The following is a 24,128-nucleotide window of genomic DNA, read 5'->3' as shown; positions in this document are numbered from 1 at the left end:
AATTTAGTCATGGTTTTGAAATCCATTCTGACAATCTCTATCTTTTAACTGGTATATTTAGACCATTTACACTTAATAGAACAACTTAGATGTTTTTGGATTTAGGTCTACCATTTTATTATTTCTTTTCTGTTTGTTCCTTCTGTTTTTCATTTCTGTTTCCCTTTTCCTACTTTTTTTGGGTTATCTGAACTTTAAATATTTCACTTTAATTTACCTATTGTTTTTTACTATATCCATAGATTTTTTTTTTAAGTGGTGGCTTTAGAAATTACAGTATACTTACTTAAAATTTCAGTCTACTTAGCGGGGCGCCTGGGTGGCTCAGTCAGTTAAGCGTCCAACTTCGGCTCAGGTCATGATCTCACGGCTCGTGAGTTTGAGCCCCGCGTCGGGCTCTGTGCTGACAGCTCAGAGCCTGGAGCCTGTTTCAGATTCTGTGTCTCCCTCTCTCTCTCTGACCCTCCCCCGTTCATGCTCTGTCTCTGTCTCAAAAGTAAATAAACGTTTAAAAAAAAAATTAAATTTCAGTCTACTTAGAATCCATAATTTACCAATTCAAGTGGAATACAGATACCTTATATCCTTTTACTCCCCACATTTGTTATAATTTTCTTATATATTACATATGTATACACTGAAAATCCCTGACAATGTTAGAATTTTTATTTTTAATATTTTAAAAAGCTTAAAAGCAGACTATATACCATTTCTGTTGCTTTTTCTTAATTCCTAATGTTTAAAATTTTCCTTTGGTATCATTTTCACTTCATTCTGAAGAACTTCAATTTCCTTAAGTATTTTTTTTTTTTTTTCAGAGTAGGTTTACTGGCAAAAGATTCTATTCTTGTTCCTGCACTGTCTTTATTTCACCTTTATTACTGCAGGGTATTTTCACAGGATATAGCATTCTGGGTTGGTTGACAGTTTTTTTCTTACAGCACTTTACAAATATTTTGCTACTTTCTTTTGGTTTCCATGGTTTCTGATAAGAAATCTACAATCACTTGAATTGCTGTTCCTTATTAGACAAGTGTACACCTCTCTAGCTAGTTTCAAGAATTTTTTCTCTGTCTTTAGTTTTCTTAGATGGAACTGAATCTGACTTTCTCTGATTAACCTGTTTGGGGGTTCACAGACCTTCTGGAATCTTTAGGTTTATGTCTTTCTAAATTTGGGAGGTTGTTAGCCATTATTTTTCCAAACATATTTTTAGTATCTTACTCTTTCTCTTCTGGGACTTCAATAACATTAATGCCAGACCTTTGGTCATTGTCCCACAGGTCTCTGGGGCTCTGTTTTTCTGTTTTTTGTTTTTGATCAGTTTTCTCCTTAGTTTTTGGATTAGATAAATTCTACTTGTCCATCTTCAAGTTCACTGACTCTTTCCTCTTTTGTCTCTTTTCAACTATCCAGCCAAGTGTTTTATTTTGATTACTATTATCTTCAGTTCTAAAATTTCCATTTAAAAAATAAAATAAAATTTCTATTTTAGAAATTTATTCCTGATTCTTTAAGTCAAGTAATTTTCAATAGTACCCTGAATATTTTAAATATTATAAGACTCTGGGTCTTCTTTAAATCCTTTGGAATATGACATTTTAATTTTAGTATGCAGAACAGGTCAGTTAGATTTAGGCCACAAGTTCCAATGTATCTTCTGTTAGCTCAAGTTCCAACACGAGTTCAGTTTTCAAAGCCCTTGTAGTGCTCACTGGATATGTCCCAAATGTGTACCACTTGGTGGTCAGTCTGGGACCTAGCATTGCTCTGTTAGTTCCACTTTTTTTTTTTTTTTTTAATGTTTATTCATTTTTGAGACACAGAGCACTAGCAAGGGAGGGGCAGAGAGAGACACACACACAGAATCCAAAGAAGGCTCCAGGCTCTGAGTTGTCAGCACAGAACCCGATGTGGGACTTGAACCCCATGAACTGTGAGATCATGACCTGAACTGTTAGACCATGAACTAAAGTCTGATGCTTAGCCGACTGAGCTACTAAATCTCCCCTATTAGTTCCATTCTTCAAGTCTTTATGTATGCTGATTAGAATCAGATTCACATATGACAAATGTGTCGCTCAAGAGTGGGCCTAGGAGTCTAAAATAATAACACAGGCTTGCTTTCCTGAGCTCTTCCCATTTCACAATCTTCCCAGTAATTTCTGGTTCCCTAGTCTCCTCTTTCTGTCCTCTGGCCAGAAAGCTGGGGGCTTTAGTTACTCTGCTTTGCCATATATATATGTGACTGTCCATGTCAACAGTAAGCAGCAGGAAGAATGGTGGTGGGGAGGTACAGGAGGGATGGCAAACTCACTGCTGGATTAGTGGTATTTTGAAGTCTCATCTTTTTCCCCAATTTGCCTACTATTTTCAAAACCGTCATAGCTTCTCCATGCATTCTGTTCAGGTTTTATAGCTGTATTCAGTGGGAGAGACAGTCAGAAGTGTTTTTACTTCACCAACTGAAACCTTTAAAAGCTGGTTTAACCAGAATTCTGACAACAGGTTTCTGTTAAATTATATTCCTACTAAGCTTTGTTTCATGAAACTTAAAGCCTGCTTGCTTACTTACACCAGCAACACACACTTTGGTCCAAAAAGATCTAACAGGCTTGGCAAGTTCTCTTTTAAGAGTACCCTTACTCCTTCCTATGGCTAATGAAAAAGGCAGAAGCCTTCATTTCCCTTATCACAGTCTTCTCTGATAATAAGCATAGGTCCCCTAAAATCCAAGTCAGTGCCCTAGAGAGCAATAGAGCAATGGTGGTTGAAGATTATCTTATTCCTGATGTTTAGTATCTGTCTCTGTTCATTTTTAAGTACAACTATGATAATAGTCACTTTAATCAAGTCCAAAACACATTAACAGATTACCTTAAAGATCACACAAACTCTCAGATGTAAAGTTCAACAGAGGTACTTCTTGATGCTAAGCACATAATTTTGAAAAACAAAAGATTTTTTTAAAAATTAATGAAAAAGGAAAGCAAAACTGAAGCAGAATTAGAGGAGACACATAAAGAATGAATAAATCAAGTATTATATAGTCAAGTCCCTCCACGGACACAAGGACATTATTAACAGGAAGGACTAAATTATTTAGATAATTATGACACTGATACTATGGGAAATTCAAAACTGTGTTTCTTTTTCATGCTTAAGGCAGGCAAGATATTTAAAAAAAAAAAAAAAAAAAAAAAAAAGGCAGGTGCTGAAAGTACAAGAGACAACAGCAGAGCTGTCCTTCAAAACAAATGATCCAGAAATATGAAGTGCTATCATCTTCAGTCTGATTTTGCTATGAACTTTTAGAAAGTGATAATAAGGTATAAAGGACAGAGTTGAGAGATGAGTTAATGTCTCCCCCAGAGCTTATGTATGCTGTCCAAAAAACATACATTAGTAGCAATGAAAATAGCTATTGCCACTAAATAGGAATATTTGGAAGAATCTGAAAAAATAAGAGAAATAAAGTACGCTATCTAGTTTTGAATTCTGCAAAGAATTATGAATAGTGTGTTGCTTGGATTTCACAGTCAACGTTATGTGTACATAGAAATAATAAAACCCTACCACCAATAGATGTTTTTTAAATAGTAAACATTTAGGTAGAATTTTAGATATGCTTTGTAAAAATTAATTGGCCAAACTCTAAAATTCTCAACAATGTTAATAATCACTTCTAAATTACTGCAACTTACTGGGGAAAACAAGGTTAAATCCTAAAATATTATACTACAAAAGAAGCAAACAATACCACACTAAACACCATTAACAAATGAATTCTAAACCAACAGAACCAACAAAGCAAGTTAAAAAACAATAACTACCCCCCCCCCCATCTCACCTAAAATTCAGGGATACAACAACAGAAACATAGCATCGCTTTCAACCCCTAAAAGACAAGTATTAGGCAGGCAATCCACCAAACCTAACAATACATGGTCTGAGTATTTTTTTTTTTCTCCCAACCGCTAATGCTAGTTCTTATGATGTCAAGATACTGTCCAGAACACCTGAGATACTTGGGATCTGGAATGTAGAGTCCAATGCCTTGCTAGTCTGCCCTTCTAATCCATCTCTACATTTCAGTAAATAGCACATTCTCTGATCTCAATTAGACACTTTCTTCCTTAGACTTAAACACAATACTTGATTTCTATATTGTTTAAAACAAATATAATTTGTATTAGATTACAGAACCCTCCCCCTCCATGTCTTCCCCTTACATTCTTTTTTTTCAACCTTCTTTCCAGTCTTCTTGAAAGAAAAAAAAACAAAGGAAAAAAAATTACATATCCATGGGTCAGTATCGAGCTTATTTAAGAGCTTGATGGCATCTATCGTAAATGTTTCTATAGCTAATGTTTTTAAGTAACTATTTTTCCTTTTACACCTCACCTTTCCCTAAATTATGACAGCTATGTTACATAAGCAGAACATGTGCTGTTATATTCACTTTATTTTATTATTATTATTTTTTAATTTATTTTGAGGAGGGGGGGAGCAGCATGCAAGCTGGGGAGGGGCAGGGAGACAGAGAATCCCAAGCAGGCTCCACACTGTCAGAGCAGAGCCCAATGCAGGACCCAAACCCATGACCCATGAGATCATGACCTGAGCAGAAATCAAGAGTCAGACATTTAACAGACTGAGCCACCCAGGCACCCCTGTTCATTTTAAATAGGGTCTGAACAACAAGGGTTTTAATGCATGGGTCTACTTATACATGATTTTTTGGGATACAGTGCAGTACTAGAAATGTATTTTCTCTTCTTTAAGATTTTCTTAATAATATTTTTTCTCTAGCTTACCTTAGAATAAGAATATAGTATATAATATATAGAACAGACAAAAATGTTTTAATCAACTGTTTATTTTACCAGTAAGGTTTTCTATCAACAGAAGGTTATTAGTAGATATATTTGGGGAGAGTCAAAAGTTATACATAGATTTTTGACTGCACAGGGGGATAGTGACCTTAACTCCTGTGTTGTTCAAGGATCAACTATAAGAGGAAACTGGGGCCCTTCTGGCTCCCTGAGCAGTGCCACATGGTGGTCAGCAAGAACAAGCATCTTACGAAAGGCGGCAAAAAGGGAGCCAAGAAAAAAGCGGTTGATCCATTTTCAAAGAAAGATTGGTATGATGTAAAAGCACCAGCAATGTTTAATATAAGAAATATTGGGAAAACACTAGTCACAAGAACTCAAGGAACCAAAATCGCATCTGATGGCCTCAAGGGTCGCGTGTTTGAAGTAAGCCTTGCTGATCTGGAGAATGATGAAGTTGCATGTGGGAAATTGAAGCTAATTACTGAAGATGTTCAGGGCAAAACCTGACTAATTTCCATGGCATGGATCTTACCCGGGACAAAATGTGCTCCATGGTCAAAAAATGGCAGACCATGATTGAAACTCATGTTGATGTCAAGACTACCGGTGGGTAATTTCTTCGCTTCTTTTGTGTCGGTTTTACTAAAAAACGCCACAATTGGATTTGGAAGACCTCTTATGCTCAGCACCAATAGGTCTGCCAAATTAGGAAAAAGATCATGGAAATCATGACCCGAGAGGTGCAGACAAATTACTTGAAAGAAGTGGTCAATAAACTGATTCCAGACAGCATTGGAAAAGACACAGAGAAGGCTTGTCAGTCTATTTATCCACTCCATGATGTCTTTGTTAGAAAAGTAAAAATGCTCAAGAAGCCCAGGTTTGAATTGGGAAAGCTCATGGAGCTTCATGGTGAAGGCAGTAGTTCTGGAAAAGCTACTGGGGATGACACTGGTGTTAAAGTTGAACAAGCTGATGGATATGAGCCATCAGTCCAAGAATCTGTTTAAAATTCAGACATTTAATGGTGACAAATAAAAAATCTTACTGTGATGTTTGAAAAAAAGAAAAAAGGAAACTGGGTTAAGTTCAAGAAGTAAAGTAACTTCCCCAAAGTGAGAGGTAGTCAATGGCAGGTTGAATCTAGAATTGAAGACTCTTGACTTCTAGTTCAATGCTATTTCTCTTATAATACATACCTCTTCTACCAAAAGGGTAGAATGTCCCTCAGGCCACACAGATCCTATACTTCCAAATTAACCTATGTAACCTTCTGATGAAGGTTAAATAAAATACTATCTTTCCTATGTAAGGTACACCAATCAAGAGATACAACCAATATACATCTCTTGAGAAAATATCCATTTCTCAGCTCCCAGAAGAGAATTTACTGAATGGTAACTGAACAATGCCAGTTCAAGATGCCAACTCTTAGATTCCCAAACCACAGTATTTTGTTTGACCTTCTATGACCATTTAGTCAACGGGAAAATAAAAGTGGTGGATTTTAAAGGTCCTCTTCCTTCTCCTCCTACACCAATGGTTCTAAGTGTGATTTCCAGAGGAGCAGCAGCAATAGCAAATTACCTGGAAATCTGTTAGAAATGTAAACTCTCAAGCCTCGCCCAGACCTACTGCATCATAAACTAGGAAGGGGGCGGGGGGGGGGGGGGGGCAGCAATCTGTATTTTAACAAACCCTCCAGATAATACTCATGTCCACCAAAGTTTGAGAACCTCTGTCCTAGACTATCAATGCTTTGAAATGTCTGCATCTGTTTCTCTATGTACACAAGCTTTTTACAACTTGTCATTTTACAAATGTCTTCTCCATACTAAATTAACTGGATTGCTAAAATAGATTCTTAATGACCAAAAAAAAAAAGTATATGTACACACACGTGTACACACACACACACACACACACACACAATTTAAAATGACAAGTTTCATTTTGTCCTGTCCAGTGTTCCATGAGTTTTCACTCATGCAGAACTAGCATAAGTTTAAATACAAATTGCTATAATTTAACAGCCTTAACTATCACATTTCACAGATGCCGTATCTTTAAATTTTTCATCTAAGGGGATTCCTGGGTGGCTCAATTGATTAAGTGTCTGACCCTTGGTTTTGACTCAGGTCATGATCTCATTTTGTGGGATCGAGCCCCGTATCGGGCTCTGTGCTGACAGCACAGAGCCTGCTTGGGATTCTCTCTCTCTCTGTCCTTTTTCTGCTCAAGTGCAGGCACTTTCTTGCAATAAATAAACATAGAAAAAATTAAAAAAAAAATCTTTTGTCTTTTTCATACCAAAATAACAGTTTCTACTGGTTGCCCTGTGAAGCTAAGTGCCAGCAGGTACAAGTCTTGCATTCCTTTTTCTTTCCTCTATTGTCTGGTAACAAATGAAAGTGGGAATGCTAGGAGTTGTTAAAAGGAAGTAAATGAATTCTTTGTCTCATTCTGCACAGATGTGCTAAATTCACATTTCCCAAAGGAGAAAAAGGATATATTCAAAAGGAAAGAAGGGTCACAGTATATATAACAAATGTTTAAGGAATCAGGATGGATGAACTCCAAGGTCGGGTGGCTTGCTCCTCAGAATTCTGGATGATGTGTTAAGAACGGAAAACATCGAAGGCTAGATGATAATCTAGGACACACAGCACGTATTTCCACAAGCCTACAGCTGCATTAAACAAAGATGTACCTACCTGCTTGAAGTTAGAATTTAGCAATTAGTAATCCATCTAAAACTTTTCACAAATAGAGGGTAAAATGGAAGAATGTCAGTACTTCGATTTTAGGAAACATACGTAGGAAAAAATTTTTAAACCAGAATTTAAAAGTATTGATATTTAAAATATAAAGTTACAATAGAGTGCTTACACTCTAAAATATTGTTGCTTTTTTCCTCAGGCAAAAATAGAAAAAGGGAGGAGGGGGGCAGGAAACAGCCCCAAAGTTGAGACTAAGATGTCTGAATTACAAGGATATCCATAGACATTTTAGCCAGACAACAATAAGGTTTTCAAACAGACAGATAACCTGTCAGGTCAATAAGAACAGTATGCAGAAGGAGCCACTTCAATGGACTGAGACTAGAATGGAGGCAAATCCCAAGGGCAGCCTATTTTTTTTTTTTTAATTTTTTTTTTCAACGTTTATTTATTTTTGGGACAGAGAGAGACAGAGCATGAACGGGGGAGGGGCAGACAGAGAGGGAGACACAGAATCGGAAGCAGGCTCCAGGCTCTGAGCCATCAGCCCAGAGCCTGACGCGGGGCTCGAACTCACGGACCGCGAGATCGTGACCTGGCTGAAGTCGGATGCTTAACCGACTGCGCCACCCAGGCGCCCCGCAGCCTATTTTTTTTAAGCTCCAAATAAGAATGTCAAAATTGGAAGTCGATGGGAAGGATGAAAAAAAAAAATTATTAGACACGTTTATAAAAACCTGCCTGATTTAACACAGTTTGTCCTTATACCCAGAATGCAAGAAAGGAATGAACAGACTCAAAAATGGTATTAATAGAGACGAAAACACCCAGGAGAAATGATCAAGATCAAAACTCTATCCTTAACGGTTGAAATCACCATAGATTATAAAATTATGTATGAAGGGGATTCAAGTTATTTAATATTTACGTGAGAAACATTGCTGAAACATTTCTCAGGATCAACAAAGCCTACAACTTCTCTAAATAGTTATCTGGAGTTCTGCATTCATATGGTATTCTCCTTAATCTACTTCCTATGACTAGATTGGTAGGTAGCTAGTTACCTGGAAAAAGAAAGCAAACAAATTTTAAATTGAGCAACTGAAAGGAATCCATGCTAATTTTCACAGTTGAACAAAGAAAACTTCCCAGACAGACCAAATACCAAAAAATCACAAATGAAAGCTTTATAGTTTATACCAGAGTGATAACAATTAGCACATCCCAAGTGATAACCTTACAAATTACCACACAAGAGAACAGTTCAACTATATTAAGATAGAGTCAATGACTTTTGCAACGAAACACAATATGGTATCCCTGTGAGTTTGATTCTAAATTAGAGGCCCTTAGAATACTAAAGTTATTAAAAGCTCTAGGGGGCAAAGGAAATGTCACAAAAATGACAATATTGCAGTTTCATCAAACGTTTGCAACTAATACAAAGTGGCTCTGTTCTTGGAATGAGGCCAGTGTATTTGATTTTTTTTTTTTAATTGAAAGATTTAGGATAGTATGCAACTAGAAAACTTTCAAAATATTTTGGAAAGAAATTATACAGTCCTTTAAATCTTGCTAGGAAAAAAAATAAATGGAGGCGCAAAAAGAGGGGAAAAAACAGGTTTGCTACCACCTGCTCTCGTAAGAGAGGTACTTTTTTTTTCTTTTTTTTTTTGCATATTTACTTTTACAATTTTCTTTGAAAAATACTGTCCACCTATTCATCCCTCAGGGAACAATTAAACACAATATTAAAAGAAAAACCAACCAAACAAAACCATCCCATACAAACCTGAAGGAAAAATTAATCAATCCAGATGTTAATGAAGGTTTTTGAAAAAGGAAAAGATGGGATAAGATTTTTAAAGATAAAAGGACAAACTTTCTGATATGTGTTTTCCCAAAAGGGGGTGGAATCACAAGAAAGTAAGATAAGCATCTAATCGGTCCTTAATTGAAACAAAGAGGAATGTTTGTGTTTCAGAATAGGTTGTCCATTCCCAAATAACCTATGAAGCCAGACTTGCTTAAAGAGGGTAATGGGTATAGTTCTCATACTAATTTTTTCAGATAGCATCTTTAGATAAATTTTCTGCTGAACAGAAATGAGTATTAGAAGTGTTCTGTTGTTGAAATGTGTCTGACTTCAATCCTTTCTAATGTTCTCCCTTTCCAGTTCTCCTCATCTCAATCCAGAAGAAACCTCTCCATCCAGAGTTCATGCATTTTCCTTCTCTATTTTAGTGAAAACATACCACACTGATTGTAAGAATCTTACTAGATTTCCATTTGTTTTGCCTCAGCTCCTACATTAATCCAAACAATAAGGGCCTTGAAAACATTCATAAATAACCTGCTGCTGCTGGCACCTAGGAGCCGAGTGCTGCAATGTTAAGCAACAACAAATTTCATAGTTCAAGAGGCACAGTTAAGGAAAAAGGTTGCTCAGGAAATCACTCTTATTTAGCACAAAGATCCTTAAAAATTGCATGAAATCAGTCAAGTAACTATAGAAACCAATTTCTTCAGCTCCATATCACACGTCTCACACCTCAATTGTCTTTATTATCGTCTGCTGTCAGATCCTTAATCAGAAATGTGAACAGGCTTGATGATTTATTCAGCAGGGAAAAGAATCTGTAGGTCAAGTGAAAAATTTCACACACACCCAAACACACACCACATCTTCAACCTTAGGTACTTTCATTTCCTTCTGTTCTCAGCAGCTCTGGGGGCAACTCCAGTGAGATCCAATATTAAGGCTCAATTAAAATAAGCTCCAATTAGTGGAGCTTTTTTCTCTGGGGCTAGAAAAGTCAGGAAATGGATATTGGGAAATGTAAAAAGTCAGCTACTGAGAGGAGGCTGCAGACATAAATGAACTTATTTGTTGATTTCTACAGTTGCTATGCAGAGGCCTCTGGGAGTAAAAGCTTAACCAGTCTAAGCTATAAACTAAAACCCCTGCAGCTAAACATGAACTGTGTGAAACAAGGGCTCCATTCCAGAACAGAAAACTGCTGGGCCCAGAAAATTAAAAGCCAGAGGCGTTTTCCATTTAAAACTAAATCCCAGTACCACCTCCCAGCCAAAGAATTATAAGCAGTATCAGATTTACAAAACGAACAATTACCCTGGAAAAATGTAGCCTATTGTACAGTCCCAGATGCTAAATCTCAGAAGTTTCTTTTTTTTTTTTTCTTTTTTTAATCCCACATTATATTCCTCCAAGTACACCACTGTAGTTTACAAAGAGCCATTTCTAGACAGGCCTAAGCCTTGAAAATAAATTTTAAAAAGAGAGCACATAACTCATTGACCTCATTTGAAGTACTGCCCTTGCCTTGAGCAGTTCCTGTCCTTCCCCAAGGCTTCTGCAAATGGTATGCAACAGCAAAATAAACCCTGACCTAATTGCCAGGAGAGAGCTGCCAACCTTCCCTCCAACACAAAGACAAGCATGGTAACTTGAAAGTCCTACCTCTTTGGCTTTCTGCTTTAATCTCAGCTGTTCTGGATCTTCTTTATTGGAACGACTCTATCAAAGGAAAAGAAAATTTTAATAGAAATTACTAGCATCTAAACACCATAGTTGCCGTTAAATATTTAATAAATGACAATTTTCTCTTGTGATTGAAAACCTTAGCTCCGGGGGAAAATGCCTCAATCCAGTCTGGTGCACTCCCTCCGTTACGCCCCCTCCCTCCCATCATCTGGGCCGGCTGCTGCGGCTCTAGCCCCAAGGAAGCTTATACTGAAAATGATGCTAACGATGTCAGTCAGGTCCAGTTGAGGCATGACGCTGTTCTTGTTAGAACACTAAAAATTAAAAAACGGATGGTACAGATGAAGGAAAAGAATAGAAGGATAATTGTTGGCTCAAATGAAGGAAAGCAATCAACACTGGCTAATCTTCAGGTGAAGCCATTTTGGAAAAACCTATGGTATTTCAAGGACTATTAAAACCAAGACTATTAAAATCAATGTATAAAACTGTTGAATCACTATACCGGATGCCTGATTAACTGGCATATAACTTAATATTAACACTGTATGCTAATTAACTGGAATTAAAATAAAAACTTAAAGATAAATCACATAAAATCAGGAACCTGATGGACTTTGAACCAAATCACTATCTCTTTAAAAGTAGAATTTTAAAAAATTAAGTAGGAAATACACCCCAGTGTTTTCATTAGAGTATCTTGTCATCTCTGGGTCCTCCACAGCACTTACTTGAATGCTGTGCACAATTAAATGCCCAATAAATGTTTATTAAATATTGCTTTCCATACTGATTTAGTTCAACATTCCAAAAATGAATAATCTTACAGGATTGCTGTAAGGAGAAAACTATCTTCTGTATGCAATACTATGATGAAACCAACAGTAGGGAACTTCATTTCTGAAACTATGAACATTTGCCCACTGAAAAATATGCTGCAGAGTATTCTTTTTTCTGTAACAAAGTTATCTAACTCCTTATAAAGCTGAATATTTGTTCTATGAAATGGAACATCAACTACCTAAAGGTAGCTAACAAAACAAAAGCTAAAGGTATTTTCTTATTTACTGGATACATTTTACTGATTTATTGGTATTTTTGTTAAGGAAAGAAAGAAACTGTTTAGATTTAAAAGTGCCTTGTAATTTTAAACACCTTAATTAAATACCTACATAAGACTCCACCAAAGCTAATAATTTTCTTCTTCATTTTGTCCCCTTTCTATTAAACTTTTTAAAAAATGATTATATATTTTTGAGAGACAGAGACAGTATATGAGCAGAAGGGCAGAGAGAGGGAGACACAGAATCTGAAGCAGGCTCCAGGCTCTGAGCTGTCAGCACAGAACCCATTGAGGGGCCCGAACCCATGCACTATGAGATCATGACCTGATCTGAAGTCAGACGCCCAACCGACTGAGCTACCCAGGCACCCCATCCCCTATCTGTTAAAACAACTTCACTTCAGCCCAAACTAATATAAAATCCTTATTATTCCACTTATATTAAGAGACAAGCAGTGAGTATATATGCACTTATATAAAAACGTGTGTATGTACATATATATGTGTATATATATTTGTGAGTATATAATTTTTGCCCCAGTATGAAATGAGTACATTTGAGTAGCAAGTCTTTGTCAGTCAAATAGTATTTAATGATTATTCATAGTATAAATTGTACTCTATGTGCCTATTTTGAGCCTGGAGATACAGAAATAACAAGATGAAGTCCTGCTTTCAAGAGACTTATATTTTAAGAAAATAATAAAACAATAAATTTTATAAAAATTAAATACAGTTATGATTTGTAAAGCATTTATGATGGGGAAAATAAAAAAAAATTACTGATAGTGATAAGTTATAGTAAAGAAAATAAAATTGGGGGCACCTGCACAGCTCAGTCAGGTGGGCATCCAACTCTTGATTTTGGCTCAGGTCACGATCCCAGGGTCATGGGGTCAAGTTCTGCATCAGGCTCTGTGATGAGCATGGAGCCTGCTTAACATTCTCTCTCTCCCCCACCTCCTCTACCCTGCCCTCTCTCTCAAATAAAAATAAAAATAAAATAAAATATGTAATAGAGGAAGGAGTATGTGTGGGGGGGTAGTACTTCTTTAGCTAGGAAGGGAGAAAAGACATCTGAAAGAAGTGATATTTGAGTAGAGATCTGAATGACAAGAAGGAGGCAGCCATGCAAAGATATGGGGGAAGAATACGCCAAGCAAAAGGCACAGTCATTGCAAAAGACTTAAAATGGAATAAGCTTGGTGAAAGAGGAGTGCCTGGGTGGCTCAGTCAGTTGAGCATCCGACTCTTGATTTTGTCTCAGGTCATGATCTCATGAGCTCTATGTCAGGCTTAGAGCTGACAGTGTGGAGCCTGCTTGAGATTCCCCCTCTCCCTCTCTCTGCCCCTCCCCTACTCACAAGCTCATGCATTGTGTGCTCTCTTTCTCAAAATAAATAAACAAACTTTAAAAATTAAGTAAAGAAAGAAGGCCCAGGTAGCTAGAACATAGAGAAAAGTTGAAAGAGATGGATTGGAGACCACATAGGCCATGATAAGGAGTTGGGGTTTAATTCTAGTTATAAGAAAAAGCCACTATAGGGCTTGGAGCACAGGAGTGAGATGCCACTGATACAACACCTTAGATCACTCGGGCTGCTATGCAGTGGATGCAGAACCGTAGGGACCCAAGATTGGAGGTACAGGCACACAGAACAATGGAGGAGACTACTCTAAAACAACCATTGTTTTATTTTTTTAGGTTTATTTATTTATTGAGAGAGACAGAGACCGAGGGAGTCGGGGAGGGGCAGAGAGAGAGAGAGAGAGAGAGAGGGAGAGAGAGAGAGAGAGAGAGAGAATGAATCCCAAGCAGGCTCTGTGCTGATCAGCACACAGCCCGATGTGGGGCTCGAACTCACAAAACTGTGAGATCATGACCTGAGACAAAACCAAGAGTTGGACATTCAACCAAATGAGCCACCAAGGTGCCCCTAAAACAACCATTGTTTTAGAAAAAGAGAAGGGCAGCTTGGACTAATGTCATAACAGAGAAGATGATGATAAATGATCAGGTTGAAATATATTTGAGGCAGATTTACTGATGGACTGGATATAGGGTGTGAAGTAAAGAGAATTAAGGATGATTTCCTAGGATTCTAGTCTAAGCAACTGGAAGGGTGAGAATTCCAACTTTCTGAGAGGATGAAGACCAGAGCAGATGTAGGACACAGGAACTCAACTTTCAGGTTTAGATGCCTAATTAGCTAAGACGCACACTTGGCACCCTCAAAGAAGGTCAGCAAGACTGGAGCAAAACGAGTGAAGAAGGGAGGGATAGAATGAGCTTAGAGAGGGAGGTGGGTACCTTTTAAGATCTGGTAAGAAGTTTGGATTTTATTTTAAATGCAAGAGGAAGTCACTGAGGTTTTCAAGTAATAGAGGCACACATGATTTGTTATGAAAACACTATTCTGACAAGAGTATGAAAAACGGATTGTAAAAGGAAAACAAGATCAGTTAGGAGACATTACAAAAGTCCAAGTGAAAGATGACTTAGACCAGAGAGGTGACACTGGTGATAAAGAGACGATGAAGACTACATCTGGGAAACAGAACAGGAAGTAAACTGGATGTAGGGAGAGGAAAAGGAGTTAAGGGTGACTCCTAAGTTTTCTGGTTTGAACATCAAGGAAAACAATTGTGTTGTTTACTAAGTTAGGAAAACCTATTAAGAGTAAAAGGTATTTTGAGTGGGGAGGAAAATCATAAAACCTGGGATACTCTAATATTTAGAAGTCTGGCAAAGGAAGAAAAACCAAGAGAGAATGAGACTATATTATATCCAATAATAACTAAATAAGTACTTAATAGTTTATGACTTTGTTTACAGCACAGTAATTGGAAATAAAATATGACTAAACCACCTCATCACATTGACTGTGTGCTTGCTTATAATACTTGACAGCTCAAGGAAGAGCATCTTCCTGCCCCAGCTGTCCTTCCCAGCTCAAGAGGGGTCAGCATGGGGACTGAGGCAGTGAGAAATAGCACAGTGATAAGGTTGTGGTGCACCACTTCCTTGTGAGGGTTGGGGACATGAAGTTATAGACCAGTGGCCAAGAATGCGGGGTGATGAAGGGCTGGGGAGACCGACCAAGACATGGCCAGTGAGTATGGCTACTAATTACACAGGCAATGAAATGAAGGCAGGGGAAACAGTGGTAGCAGACAGAGAAGGCAGCCAGCATGGCTGTTTTGGAGATTAGTTACACGGAGCAAGTAAGTAAATTGAGCACATAAGAAAATAAATTGAGGATAACAAGAGTCAAGTATCTGACTGAGGAGAAAGTATTTATAAACATGGAAAGGTTTAGGCTAGAAAAAGTCCTAAGATATTGGAGTCGGAGGTATCCATATAAATTATGGTCTTAGAACATAAATAGTTACAAATAGTTTAGAACAAACTATTTGTTTTAGAACAAATAGTTACAAATGTATGTTTGTGTATATATAGATACATGGGTACATACATATCCACCATACGTATGTTTCCTAGATGTGTCCACTTAACAGGGCCTACATGTGATGACACTCCATTAGCAATGAGCACACTGTAAGCTCTACTCTTGGTTTCTGGACAACATCCTCAACTAAAAAGACACAAGATTCTTTAGGGGAAATGGCTGATTCCAGGGCTGAGGAAGGACAAGCAAAAGCTGGGCCTGGAACATTCTTGTGTCAGAAAGTAAGGACAAGCTCAGGGAATGATGGGAAACATGAGTAACAGAGAAAAGTGCCAGCTGGAAGGGTCTCCCACTCAGGAGGAATTTGAGCATCAAAATAATAATTAATAGTAATGGATTACAACCTGTTGAATCACACAGAAATCCAAGAGCCCATACGGATATCAATGAATGCATGCATGAATAAATGAATAAAAGAGAAAGGAAAGCTCTTCCACATAGTAGAATGCTAATAAACGTAGAAGAGGATGAGAATTTAAAAATCACTATTTGCGTATTTATAAGTTGTGCCCATCATAGAAGTGACTGATTCAGGTAGACACCATCTATGGGTGCTAAAGTGGTTACACAGAGGTTTGATGAAGAAGGGGATACTGATACAATCCTGGAATGTCTTCCTATGAAAAACTGATTAGAAAAGGGAAAGTGGCAAATTTAAAATGAAGAGAATTGACAGGCACCCACACAACTGGGTGATCAAGGTTGCCTTTTGATATAATCACCTGGGAAGAATGTATATATTCCTGCCAAGAATTCATGACCTAAGACATGAGGAACTATCAGATGAACCCAGGAATTATTAGTTGAACCCAGGAATTATTAGTTACCCTATAGATGGTAAGGCCTATACTCCTGAAACTTGTCAAAGACATGAGGGAGAAAGTCAGAAATCTAACTGAAGGAGTCTGAAAAAGAGAGGGCAACAAATAAAACACATATTGCTGAATGGAAGAATAAACCATGGAGGAAAAGGAGAATGAGCCGAGACAGCTGGTGAAATCTGAATGGGGTCTGTGGATTACATGGCAGTGTTCTATTGTTCACAGCCTGATTTGGAGGGTTATACAGCAGAATGTCCTGTTTTCACAAATACATGCTAGAATGTTTAGCAGTGATGGGACATCATGGCTGAAGCCTGCTTTCAAAAGGTTCAGAGAAAGGCTAATTAGAGATGATAATTGCACTACTTGTAAATACTAAAAAAAAAAAAAAAAAAACAAACAAAAAAACACCTCTGAATTCAAAGAAAGAACAACAAAGGAATGAAAGAGAATAATGATAGTGTGTGTGTGTGTGTGTGTGTGTGTGTGTGTGTGTGTGCGCGCGCGCACGCGCGCAGAAAGGATAGAGATGGAGAAAATGCGGTAAAATGTTAAAAATGGGGGGCATCTGAGAAAAGGAGAGGAGGATTCTTTGTACAGTACAGCAACTTTCCTGGTAAGTATGAAATACTTCAAAATAAATTAATTTTTAAACAGGTGATTCGTATGTGATTAGGAACAAATACTCTGATATGGGAGACTGACAATAACACTAAAAATTAAAACTAAGGTGTTTAAAACAAAAAATAAGTCTAGTGCCCAACCTTTATGACTACATGCAAAGGCCCTAGGACTACAAGGAAATGTGAAGCAACAAAATGCAAACCACGGTAGAACCAGCTTTCAGGCCATCAGGCACTAACAGTTCAGGAAAATGTTTCAATAAAGAAGAAAGGAAATAAATATAGTTATATATATTTATAAGATAAATACTTTTCTTCTTACCTGTTCTTTCATTCTCTAACCCATTTCTGCCCATGCTATATTTTGCTCCATATAATCCTAATTAATCCTAATTTTACCCATAAATTTCCAAATTTTCCTCCCTCAGATTCAACTTGGCACATATCAAATTATATCCCTAAAAAAAACCTTGAGCATTTTTAAAAAACATTTTTACTTAAGGGTAGTAGGTATGATCCTAGGCACACAGGAATTGAGAATGAGAAGATAAAAGATTATATCTCATTAAGCTAAATTAGCTGACAGTCACTGTATGACACTATCCTGGCTGTGAGAGACTTTATTAGTAATCTCATTTCAAGAAATCCTTCAGAGAAATCTCAAAGCTTAATAAAAACAAGACAGTCAACCAACAATAAAGCCAATTCTGACCTCCTTGCCAGGCCACGTTCAATCATAAATCATGTAGGCTCTTACCTTGGCTACCCTAAGTAGCATTTCTCTTTCTTCTAAATCCTTTCTCTGCTTCTCCAATTGATCTAGCTTTTCAAGAAATTTGAGCTGTGATCTGGTATCACTAGACAGGATGTAATTTTCACTTGCCTGGAAAAAAAGAAAAAAAAAAGATTCCTAATGATCCTTAGGCAACACATTCTACATGAGGTTTAATAAATCAGCTAAAGACAATAATACCAACATACACAGGGAGCTAAATTTTCAAGATGTAATATTTGTATTTCTGATAATACAAACAACAACAAAAAAACCTTAGTCATCCCTGAAAGTTGAGAGGTTATTAAGCATTCAAATTTCAGAGCTTTCCTAGAAAGCCGCAAGGGGGAAGAAAAGAGAATTAAGCCAAGCAAATCCTAACAATAGGAAGTAGAAAGCAAGAAGTAGAAAGCATGTACCTATAATCTAAAATCTGTTTAGTTAAATTATTGTCCCATCTCTGCAAACCTTACTATGTTTAATGAAATCTCAGGCCTGTCAAAGACAAAATCAAAACCAAACAAAAAAATCCCAAACAAAAAAACAATCACTTCACTAAAAAATACATCAAAGATGAAAGTTACCACCCCCATTTCCATTGCTGGATTGGTCTAACCTTGACAAGTGAGTACAACTTCAATCAAAATAGAACATAAGATGAAATGACAAACATTTAATATCCTAAACCTTGTTTTGAGGACTCCTTTAAGCTATGAACTTGGACAGAAACTAAAGTCAAAGAAAGTAAGTAGATAATTTATAATTGAGAGCCATAACAGAGAAGTATAATTATTTGTCTTAATTTGCTCCATAAAATGATAAAATTTACACTGCTTTATTTATTTTGATATTCTAGAGTGTAAGACAGTGCTTTCCAATCTAAATATTTTTAAAATTTTCTTCATCTATCTTTCTAATACACCTAAGATGGGGATTGGCGGATGCAATCTTCCCAATCAGCATTTAAGATATCCTGCCATCTAGTCATCTCAGTAAATCAGACACCCAAAATATGGGACAGAGACTGTGGGAGACTGTATAACAGGAAAACTTAAAGTTTTTAAACATTTAGTCTAACAGTCAGTGCCTGGCTTGGAAATCATAGGTATAGCACCAAGCCCATCTTTGTTTTATCCCATGCTTATGGTTGATTCAATTAACTGGGACCAAGAGATTTCATATGCCCAAGATTCTTTCTAAATTAAATTTTTATTGTTGGTATTTAACTAGATCAAAAGAGTATTACCGTAGTATAACGAACAAGGATGTATTAGTGCTACTTATTTTAGTTCATGTTTAATACAAAATGAATTCTCAAATGCTTTTAAAGTTAAATAATACAAGATAGAATATGGAATACATTATAGGCCAACCATGAGGCATAAACATAATAACCAGTGGTTTCTTAAATACTTCATCTTTACCATTTTTGTGCTCAGATACTCTGGGGATAGTTTACTGACTTAATTTAATTTTAAAAGGACAACAAACACGAAATTAAAAAGAAACACAGACTTTCTAAAATTTAACCCAATCTCATCCCCATGCTAAGACCCCTTCTTCTTCTCCCAATTTAGATACAACTGCCTCTGGTTTAATGCATCCTTCCTTTATTCTTACAGATGCTAAGCAAATGAGTGTCTCCCCTATTCCTATTGATTCCCCAAACTTATTTAAACAACAGTAACCCCATCTTACCATGTTGCTTCCTGTCTACCACACAGGCCTAACCCAAGTCTTTATGTTAGGTTGAATAGGGTGGTTTAACAATGAAAATATAAGGACTCAGACCAAATGATAAAACCATTATTATTATCCCATCTAAAGGAAGCACAAAGCCCCTTTCAACTAGAAAACACTGAAGCTTCTCCATGACCACTGGCGTGCAGAAGACTATCTTCGGCTGGAAAACACCTGGCAGCAAGATCAAAAGCTCTGTGTCACATGTGTCACTTTCTACTTCTTTACTTAAATCTCAGTTTATGGACTATGATTAATTAGATAATTATATCTAAACATGTGAAAGATTACCAAAAGTAGATGGATGTCAAATGAAAAGAGATGGTGGGATTTTGCTTTTAATAAAAGTAAGCTTGTTTTTGTGAAATTCATAGGGTAAAAATTCCCACACTGTACAGATAAAAATAAATCCTATCAGGGATGAACTAAAATGTAAGGACAGAGCTAAATCTGTGACACAATGATTATTATAAGATCAAAGTCTACAAAACAAATATAATTTTGAACTAGATCCAAATGTAACTAAATGATTATTACTTCTGTTTAAAGAAGGATGATAATGTAGTACAAATTCAGACAGTGGCATTAGTTGCACTAAGTAATGAGTGTGGGGAAAGGCAAGCAGGGGAAAATCAATTAGGTTATGGTTAAGGAAGTGTTAGCTTTAAGCTAAGTTACTGAGGTTCCAGGTGGGGTAGATATTATCCATTTTGCCTTGGGCAACAAAATCCTTAGAACATATGCTATTAATATACAACAGAAGAATTCCATCTGAAGACTGGAACACACAACAGTGACTTGGATGACAGAATAATAAACATTACATGGAAATATTCTATTCCATACTAAATTATACCATTATGTTTTATATAGAAACTGCCCACTATAAATAAAAGTGTACTCATATATCTCTGAAACAGTTCAGTGACTGAGGTGGGAATAGGGGATAATCCAGGCTGGAAAAATTTTGAAGACTTTTAAAAGTTACAGTAAAAAGCCAAAAAGAAAGACTATTTTCCCCACATCCCAGTATTAAAGGTAAACTGATACAGGTCAAATTAGATTATTACAAATTTAGGATGTTAATTATAATACCCAAGGTAGCCGTCAATAAAATATCTAAAAATACATACACAACAGGAAACGAGAAGGGTATCAAAATAGTACACAACAACAACAAAAATCAAACCAAAGAGGTAGTAATAACAGATAAGGGATTTTAAAAAAGCTACAATGCATACAGAAAAATAGTCAAATATCATAAGTTCCTCCTTATGAGTAATCACTTTAAATGTAAACGGATTAAACTCCCCAATCAAAAGGTAGAGACTAACATTATCCAAACCAACAAGCTGCCTTACAAGAGATTCACTTTAGATGAAAGCATATGAACAGACTGAAAGCAAAAAGATGGAAAAAAGATTTCATGCAAATAATAACCAAAGAAAGCAGGTGTGGCTGTACTGATACCAGGTAAGATAAACTTTAAGTCAACAATTGTTAAAAGACATAAACAAGGACATGATATGTTGACAAAAGAGTCAATTCATCAAGAAGATATACATACCAGACAACAGAGTCCCTAAATTTATGAAACAAATGACAGAACTAAAAACAGAAATAGGGGTCTACAATAACAACTGAAGTCTTCAATACCTCCCTTTCAATAATGGGTAGAATTCCTAGACAAAGATCAATAAGGAAATAGAGGACTTAACATTATAAACCAACTAGATCTACCAGACATTTATGAATACTCCCCCCAAAAACAGAATACGCATTCTGCTCAAGTGTGCATCGAATATTCTCTAAGACAGATCCTACATTAGGCCACACAATAAGCCTAAATAAATTTTAAATGATTGACTCACACAATCTCCTCTGCCCATACGGAATGAAGCTGGAAATCAACAATAAAACAGGAATTAAAAATTTCACAAATATGTGGCAACTCAACAGCATACTCTCAAACAACCATCTGATCAAAGAAATCTCAAAGGAAATCAGAAAATACTTAGAGATAAATGAAAACAAAAACACAATGTTCCAACATTGGACCATTACACTTACAGAATGCAGTGAAAGCAGTGCTCAGAGGGAAATTTATAGCAGTAAATGCCTACATTAAAAAAAGGAAGATCTCAAACCAATAACCTATTTTATATTTTAAGGAAATAAAATTAAAAAATGAAAGTGGGATCATTACTGCTGACCTTACAGAAGTAAAAAGGATTATAAGAGAACACTATAAAAAACTATATGCTAACAAATTAGGCCCAAGAAGAAATGGACAAATTCTAAAAACACACAAAAATAGTGAAAGTGTTTTTTTTCCCCACAGCTTTTTCTCCTCGTGATCACATATTTTTAAGTCGGTCCAGCAAATTCTCACAAAGATTTATACAACTATAAATAGTTCTTCCAAAGTTCTAAATAAAGCAGAAAGGAGAGAAAATAGAATGATTCCTCCAGGGAACTTACCAGTGATGTGGTAACTGATATTTCCCTGAGCTCCTTTTAACCCATGGCAAAGACATTGTGACAATGACCATTCTCACAAACTCAAGACCTCATAAGGTAACCCACATGCTGCACAAAATCAAGCCAACATTTCTTGATATAGGAGGAAAAGGTTATCTTTTTCTTTTTCATCCGTCACCACCCAATAAATTTGCTCTCCACCAAAACCATAATGCAAATAAATCAAGTGCTTTCATCTTCATGATGGCAAGTGATTTGGTTCATACCACAAGGGACAAGACAGGCTATCCTTGCATTTAATTTGTTTAAAAAGCAGCCAATAATGATAATGAGCGGCACCAGCATTAGCACTCAATGCAATTATTTAACTTATTAAAAAGGAACAACACTGCTAGCAGATTACAGATCACTGAAGAGAACACAGCTATCCAATATTCCATTCTAACACATTCTCCCTCCTAATCAAAAGCTGTAGAAGTCTGAGGCAGAACAGATGCATATATCAATCTACACTGACACAAAAGCTTTGGACACAATTTTAAACTCTATTTTATTTGTCATGTAAGCATATCTAAATCAGGCAAATTAGGAATGAAACTTTGTCTACCAGTATGAACTACATCTTGACCATTTCTTTTATAAAAATATACTTAGAATATGAATCCACACCAAAAAACTATCTTTAACACAACAAAGAGGAAAGAGGAGAGTCTGTATTTCTTTAACGATTTCCTTTACCTTGTATGTTGTCATTCGATGCTGAGCAATTGTAGTCAGTTTTTCTAGAAGGCCTCGTAATCGCTCCTGTGTTGCATGGGAGATCAAGTTCACAGCATCAGAGTTAAGTTCTGTAATGTCATGCTTTTTACCTGTGGAAGCAGAGAAAATCCATTACGTGTTTTAGTAGTGGCTGATAATTGAAATAATTAGCACAGCAGGTATTCTGTTCCCCCTGGAAGTCATACCCATTATGAATAAAGGTTTGGAGATTATGATTTTCCTGGTAAAGTCACAACTTCAAAGATCTTAGACATTACATTAATAAAACCTAGCCTGAAGCCTCAGAAAATATAGACATTGTTTCACTTAGCCTCTAGAATCATTCTCCTTGCAAGGTCATTTATAGGACAAAGTTAATAAGAACACAAATCAAGTCTAGCGTTCAGGGAGGAAAATGGTAACTGCAGAAATTAGTGCCGTATTCTGTTAATTTCAGTAATTAAAAAAATAGAAAATTACATTTTGCCCTGTTTGACACTGTTAACAATTTACGACATTTATTTCAATGAATTCAGATTGTGGGTCTCTGTTACTGCCTTGTCTACAAGACATACCTACATTCCTTTTGTCCATTACCAAACATGCTTATTTTGCTTTAACTCATGTTCTGATAAACTGGCCTGGTAATTAATTTATAAGTTGAAATAGATTCAAAACCTCATCATTTCACTCCTCCATTTGAATAATTTCTCTCTCACTATATCTCATTCCATAAATAAACCAAACTTCTATTCTTCTTTCTGCTAACTAGGAAGAAAGATTCAAGAAAACAACTTGGACCACATACCCAAAGGCAGAAGGCTCATTTATAAATCAATCTTATCAGTTTTTGAATAATAATTCCTCAGCTCAGTGAACCACCTGTATCAACAGAGACCTAATTCTAAAGATATAGCCAATTAGGTTGGCTAATTTAAATGAGTTTTTAATAGTACTACTGTGTTTATTTTTAACAAACATAAGAGTTTGCTTTTGCACTCTCATCTGAAACATACTCTTAAATACTCCCAGTGTGAATGAGTACAGCAAAATAGCAAAGATAGGCTTTAATTAAAAGCCAACAAATCTTATATTCATTCTTTAACACTATTTCATAATAAATGTTAAACTTCAAAGTATAGGCTATAGGATGTGAGGGCTACCTGGCTGTGACATCTGATCACCAGGGTGGATGTGGCTGATCTGGCTGCCAAGGTGCCTCTCTCAGTGTTCCTTGTGCATCCCTCCCAAAGCTACATGTTCCTTAAACTGACAGAACTGGATAGAGGAGGGCCATTCTTTGGTCAGGGGTATGTGAGTAGCTGCATTCCCTTAC

At 36.4% G+C, this 24,128-nt stretch overlaps 1 protein-coding gene and 1 pseudogene across 7 annotated transcripts in view; one reads left to right on the top strand and one right to left on the bottom strand.

Annotated features, from left to right (window-relative positions):
* The window catches only part of TAF4B (TATA-box binding protein associated factor 4b), a 187,655-nt gene that overhangs the window by 98,003 nt on the left and 65,524 nt on the right, over nucleotides 1–24,128 (bottom strand). For all 7 annotated transcript variants that reach the window (XM_045041945.1, XM_045041946.1, XM_006938826.5 and 4 more), the window contains 3 exons: nucleotides 22,772–22,902; nucleotides 17,798–17,923; nucleotides 11,040–11,096 (listed from right to left, as the gene is read on the bottom strand). In XM_045041945.1, coding sequence (XP_044897880.1) covers nucleotides 11,040–11,096; nucleotides 17,798–17,923; nucleotides 22,772–22,902 — 314 coding nt within the window. The remainder of the gene's footprint in view (nucleotides 1–11,039; nucleotides 11,097–17,797; nucleotides 17,924–22,771; nucleotides 22,903–24,128) is intronic.
* On the top strand, nucleotides 5,019–5,896 carry LOC101080487 (annotated as a pseudogene).

This window comes from Felis catus, chromosome D3 (genome assembly GCF_018350175.1).
Source record: "Felis catus isolate Fca126 chromosome D3, F.catus_Fca126_mat1.0, whole genome shotgun sequence".
NCBI classification, from domain to species: Eukaryota; Metazoa; Chordata; class Mammalia; order Carnivora; family Felidae; genus Felis; species Felis catus.
The sequence above is the reverse complement of the archived record's forward strand: the minus strand, read 5'-3'. Positions and strand labels throughout refer to the sequence as shown.